The 6,257-nt window shown below is 40.1% G+C and overlaps 1 protein-coding gene across 1 annotated transcript; it reads right to left on the reverse strand.

Annotated features, from left to right (window-relative positions):
- Window positions 1-2,857: 2,857 nt before the first annotated feature.
- rpl35 (ribosomal protein L35) lies at window positions 2,858-5,852 on the reverse strand. Its single transcript, XM_051422412.1, has 4 exons — window positions 5,738-5,852; window positions 5,105-5,241; window positions 3,714-3,795; window positions 2,858-3,046 (listed from the first exon to the last, which is right to left on the reverse strand). Exons 1-4 carry the CDS (start codon window positions 5,738-5,740, stop codon window positions 2,897-2,899), a joined length of 372 nt encoding a protein of 123 aa, XP_051278372.1. The 5' UTR covers window positions 5,741-5,852; the 3' UTR covers window positions 2,858-2,896.
- Window positions 5,853-6,257: the final 405 nt, after the last annotated feature.

The following is a 6,257-nucleotide window of genomic DNA, read 5'->3' on the forward strand; positions in this document are numbered from 1 at the left end:
ACTTGTACAGAGTGATCGGCACCCTGAACCAAAACGGCTACCGCAGCATTCTGCAGCGCCATGCACTACCCTCTGGTATGAGCCTAGTTGGTCAGGTTCATCCTACAGCAAGATAATGACCCAAAACATCCAAGCTATGCCAGAACTACCTTGGGAAAAAAGAACAAGATGGTAAGCTTGAAAACATGGAGTGGTCAGCACAGTCACCAAACTTAAACCCCATTTGGTTTGGGATGAACTGGACCGAAGAGTGAAAGCAAAGCAACCTACAAGTGCTACACATTTATGGAAACTTCTGCAACAGAGTTGGGAAGAACTTTGTGAAGAATATTCGATTTCCATTGTAGACAGAATGCCACAAGTGTGTTCAGCTGTTATATCTACCAAAGGTGGTTTAGAATACATTTTGGTTTATAAATTGATCCCATGATTTCTTTTTTAACTTCCATTGTTTATTTGTTCCATGCTCTGATTTCAGAGTACAATGAGACATTGAACTGTATATTTGTATATACTATATGTATATATAGTATATTGCTACACACCGTGTGTATTCAGTCATTTGTTCAATGATCCATTAATGTATAAGAAAATGAAAGGTGTGTTTTCTTTTTTATTGTGTTGTATCGAGCTGCTGTAACAAGTGTGGGATCAATAACGTCTATCTTATGGTCGGAGATGCCTGGTCATTATGCACTCTGTTCTTTGTGTGTATATGGCTGGATAATGCTCTGCTGCTGCTGCTGCTGCTATTTAATTTCCCTTGTAATCTTGTTTGATGTTATTGCTGTTGTGGTTTAGTACCCTGTGGAGGTTGTACACCAGTGTAATCACTATTGTTTTGGACTGGGACTCCTCCCGTCCTCCTTATTGTACTGTATGCCTATGTTCTTTTATCTATGTATTGTACTGTGCCTGCCAACTGCAGAACCAAAACCCCCCGGGGACAAAGTAAAGTTGGAAGTTGAAGTTGGTCTGTGGACCCTAGAGTACCCAGGATACTGTTCCTGGAAAAACATGATGCTCTTGAGTTTTTCAATTTGCATTTTGCAGTGCTCTGAGAACCACAAACATTCACCTCCATTGTATTAGGACAGAGGCAGGTATCTTAAAACCGAAGGTTTTAGGCTGGCCTGTGTGGTCCGATCCTACTGTACTACTGTAGCTCAAACTGCTGAAACAGTTAATGCTGGTTCTGATAGAAAGGAGTCAGAACACACAGTGCAGAGCAGTCTGTTGGTCTGGGCCTGCATAACACTATGACCACCAGAGTGCACAGGCGATCACAATGTTGTGTGTGTTGCTGAATAATATGCAAGCGTGCTGCCCCCCTGTGGTGGGCTGGTTAAACACACTCCATTAGTTTGGAGATCATGTATGGTAATAAAAAGTCATCATTTAGAGTTTTTCTCAGTCACTTCAGATCAGAATTTAAAATCTCAAAACTACTTGTTCAACCTCCACATCCTCTAGTCACTTGTGCACATCATAAAAGCAACTGCTCATTCTTTTTAACAAATTACAAAAGCTCTTGCACACTCAGGGAATTAATTACATACAACTATCTGCTGTTTTCTACAATATCAACTGCCAGGTTGATCACAATGTATCCTCCCACCCAAAAAACATCTCAGCGTTTGTTCAAAGCACGTGCAAAATGGTTCAACCAGTTGTCGTATTTGTCATTTATATTAGCTTTTTGTGAATGTGCCCTGAATTGATGAATTGCCCTCATGAGCAGTTCTGCCCAATATATGTTAACATTTCTTTCTTTTCTGTATCCCAATGACATGGTCTGTCCACAAAGCACAGTACAAGCAGTGAAGCTGTGGCAATCAATGTCTCATACAGTGACATCTATCTTCACACTGTTTAAATGGATATATGGCATACAGAGAAAGTGAGGCCAAAACCCTTGCCATAGTTTTCACCCGAGTTGACTATATTTGTTTTATTTGATCTTAATACATGCAACACAGGCCACATCATAATATACATAAGAATACAAATACTGTTGACGGCCGAACCATTACCCGACACACAAACAAATCAGTCCACCAAATATCCAAACAACCAAAACAGACACTAACAAACCCCAAACACCTTATCCATTAGATCATTTACAAACACATCTTATTTGGGAGTTTTTTTTTGTTTACATATGGATGGTTATCGATCAGCAAAGTACTATTAAACAATAGTATTCGCTGTATCATGCTCTCTGGTTTATCTGGTGGGTGATACTGGGACTGCAGCCATTTTGCAATAACATCTTTCATAAAAACTTGACATTGATGGAAAAAAGTCTTTAGTTGAAGTGGCTAACTTTTAACTGTACATATGGAAATTGTCCTTTCTCAAATACAGGGTGGAAGTTAGTTTTATGTTCTCTCAAATTCCTATTTTTATTTGTTTCTTTTGGCACAAATCTAATTCCATAGAAGCTTTAAAGTAATCTTGCTGAAAGCCAGTGTTGATTAAGATATAATCTTGGTATGATAGATGCTTTTAGGCAGCGATTTAAACCCTTAAAATTCCATTGTTTCAATACTCCCTCTTCTGTAGGTAATGCATTGTGTGCTGCTGCTTGTAGGCACTGATTTGAGAAATGTACTTGCAAATGTTGATGGAAGAAATGTTCCACACTAATACACACTGCACAATAGCCACAGATGGCTCCCAATTTTCACAGAAGTTGTTTCGACATGAAATATAGTAGGGTAAACACAGGTGTTGTGTAGCAAAGCACTTCATATTTTTTTCACAGGTCAAACCTGATTGATGGAAATAAGACATCAGATTTGCTTAAGTGGAAATAAAAAAGTTCAAATGTGAATGAGTCAACAGACAATTCTGGTCTTTTACACAGATTTTATTTTGTCAATAGAAAAAGCCTCTAAGCTTTGACTGCAAATTTGCGAATGGAGTAGAGGAGGTCTTTCCTCTGCTGTTTCTTGGTCCGCAGACTCTCTTCGTGCTTGTTGAGCCGGCGGCGCAGAGCTCTGGTCTTCTTGGGTCTCAGATCCAGGGGCTTGTACTTCTTGCCCTGAAAGAAATGAACATTCAGTAGAGCTCAAACTGAATGCTGTGAAGGACCGGAAATGTCAATCTGCAACTTTTGTCAAGATCTAGAAAGGTTTGACAGTTTAAGTATATTATACTTAAGACAAAAAAAAGGTCAAAAAGAACCATCAGTTGTTTTGTTTTTTTTAAATGCTGTCAGTTTTCCCAAAGCATTGAGCTCAATGCATCGCTTTCTATCAACAATGGTGTTCCAACCGTCAGCAGTCACAACATGTGCTGCAGCAACAAACTTGTTAGGTGGCCAGCTTGGGGACAGAAGACTAGTGATGAGTGAGAACATCACTGTCACTACCTTTACTCAGGCTGCAACTTTGTAATTGTAATGCAAGACATTCCTCTGCATGTGACAATACTGTCTTATCGGACTTGTGTCAAAGGAGGCAGCCACATTACAAGGCTGTAAGATGTATACACGCACCATTTCTACTGGCAGGACATGACAGATTCACTTCATTCAGGTTAACTCAAGTCTCAGTCTTTTGGTAAGCAGTTGTGAATGCATCAGCAAAACATCAGCTCAACAATTATCATCTTTGACAAGAGAACCAAAGAACAAACACTCTAGTCCCAAGCAGGCGTGTCTCTCGGGGGAGGTTTTAGTACCAGCCACGGTAGCCGGTTGCTCTCACCTTGTAGAACTTCCTCAGGTTCTCCTTCTGTGTCTGGTTGATTACAGTCAGGACTCTGGCGATGGATTTGCGAACAACACGGCTGCAATGAACAAACAGCAAAGTCAGACCCTTGTTTCTGCACCACTCAAAAACAGTTTGACAGGGAGTGGTTAGTCTGCATGTGTGTTACTACCCACTGATTCACAGGACTTACATATTATACAATACTGCCACTTGTACAGTTTTCTTACTCAGTGGTGAGTGTGGAGTTTGTGGAATCCAAACCTAGTAGCTACAATATGGCACAGTGAACCTGACAAAAATAGTCCTACAGAAGTTGTACAGTTCTGAATACATTAGAGTTTCTGCAGGTTTTAACAGGTTCAATTTAAGACCTGGATCTCAAACTGCTGGCCCAAGTTTTTTCCCTTTCTAGTTGAATATCCATTTAAACAATGTAAATATAAAAAAACCCACTCCATTTAGAAAAGTGTGTTTTTGGCACAAAATAATGGGTTGTGATACAAGAGCGGGCAGGTTTCAGGCCTTCATTTGTTGTTAGGTTGTAATCAAAGAAAATATAAAAACAAATCGTATAAAAACTGCCATTTCCATTTTCTGTAGTACATGTATGATGTTAGTAAGACATTCTGAGCTTGGTAGTACTTGAAGTGGCCATCCTATGAGATGACAAAACCAGTAGTGACCCCCAAGACAATCTGTCTTTGAGACCAAAGTGCATTTTTTTCCTGCTTTGTGGTAATGGAAATGAAACAGCCAAATCAAACTTCATTAGAATTACTGTAGTCCGTAAACAGTCACTGGTTACGAGGATCATTCAGGTTAACTCAAGTCTCAGTCTTTTGGTAAGCAGTTGTGAATGCATCAGCAAAACATCAGCTCAACAATTATCATCTTTGACAAGAGAACCAAAGGGCCAACGCCTGATTTAAAGACTTTTAACAACTTTTTTGTGCACATTGGCTTTGTTTTGTAGTTGTTACAACAATACAAATACAAAATTTCCCTGAAAAGGCATTTTAAAGTGATACAAAAATTTGTGTGAGTATGTATGAGAGCGGTCTAAATAGTATTGAAGACCTTCTAAGGCCTGAAATTCTGATTACTGGATTTTAGACAATAAGCTAAGACCCTGCTTCACGTTCTAGGATACTGCCATGTGTACTGTTTTCTTCTCTGTGGTGGTGGCAGTGGAAAGCCACAGAATAGTTTACTGCACCCACCTGACACATGTAAAAGTAGTAACTTTAATCTTATTTTGATCACTGTCAATCAAAATCAAATGATTTCTTCCCCTAGCCCCCCGATGGGCCTGACACCACATCAGCACCTGGGTTTTCTAGCCTAAGACAATCAAGTCCAATTCGTGTCATTTCCACAGTACGTACATCTTGGAGAGCTTGGAAGCGGCTCCACCGGTAACCTTGGCCACACGGAGCTGGGACAGTTCATTTTTCAGATCGTCTAACTGCTTGAGCAGCTCCTCCTTCTTCTTGCCCCGCAGATCTCTTGCCTTGATCTTGGCCTGGACCGCGACAGGAGAGAAAAATGTGTCAGTGAAAGCACCACGTTGGTACCAAAGACGCCATCTAAACTACTCGGTCGTCAGCCCGGTGGAGAGCGACACGAGTCTGCCAGCCTAGTACTGCTCGTTACGGTTAGCATACCGACAACATCATTCACCCGTTCTAACAAAGAAAGCCAGTTTAAGCTATCTGCTACCAGTACTGACTGAAACACATTCTCTGTACATTATGAATTAACATAGTTCAGCAGTTCATTTTAGCTAGCCTGCCATCTTCTCATTAGCTTACGGCTAGCTTCACAGGTTAGCGGCGTCGGTCGGTGGCGCTGATCCATTCTATCACATTTTATTCCGTTCCAGTAGCAGCTAGCGCATCAACACAAACAGTGCGTACTGTGTGAGAAGCTTATGTGTCCATATAACGAAGGTTTAAGTGGCTTTAGTTGAGATAAACATGAAATAAGAGTGGATTGACAGACGAGTGTCGGCTCCTCACCATGTTCCCTCTCGCTGCCCTGTCGGAAAGGCCGGACGCACCGCGTGCTCAGATAAAGTAGCTTCCGGAGAATTTCTTCTTCGTCGGTTTGGATTTCACTTTGCCAGCATGCAAACAGCGCCACCGATGGGCGGGCGGTGGAGAGCAGAAACAACGCAAAAATCAAAAGAGAATAGTTTGGTTAATTATTTATATTATTATTATTTATATATGTATGTTTTTTATTTCATTCTTATATTTGGATTTATCAGTGTATCTATTATTTATTGTCGACACTGCCTTGCTTATTTTGTTTGTAGAGCTCAGAACAAGATTCCTGGAATATGTAACAGAATTGTTCCAAATATAAATAAAATATAATTCCTTTAAAATCTTTGACGAAATAAAGACTATTCAAATAAGAAATAAGAAAATAGGCATACCTTACAACATGGGAAATGTATGCATTTAGTATATTTTGCAATTAAATGTTTTCAACATAGGCTACTAAACATATCAGCAACAAACACAAAAAAGTGTT

This window comes from Dicentrarchus labrax, unplaced genomic scaffold (assembly GCF_905237075.1).
Source record: "Dicentrarchus labrax unplaced genomic scaffold, dlabrax2021, whole genome shotgun sequence".
NCBI classification, from domain to species: domain Eukaryota; kingdom Metazoa; phylum Chordata; class Actinopteri; family Moronidae; genus Dicentrarchus; species Dicentrarchus labrax.

What these genes read in the sequence shown, in the direction of transcription:
- rpl35 (XM_051422412.1), bottom strand. An exon ending in GCTTCCAAGCTCTCCAAGAT is followed by an intron (nt 3,796 to 5,104) that starts GTACGTACTGTG and finishes TGTTCATTGCAG; the next exon opens with CCGTGTTGTTCGCAAATCCA. An exon ending in ACCTGAGGAAGTTCTACAAG is followed by an intron (nt 3,047 to 3,713) that starts GTGAGAGCAACC and finishes CATTTCTTTCAG; the next exon opens with GGCAAGAAGTACAAGCCCCT.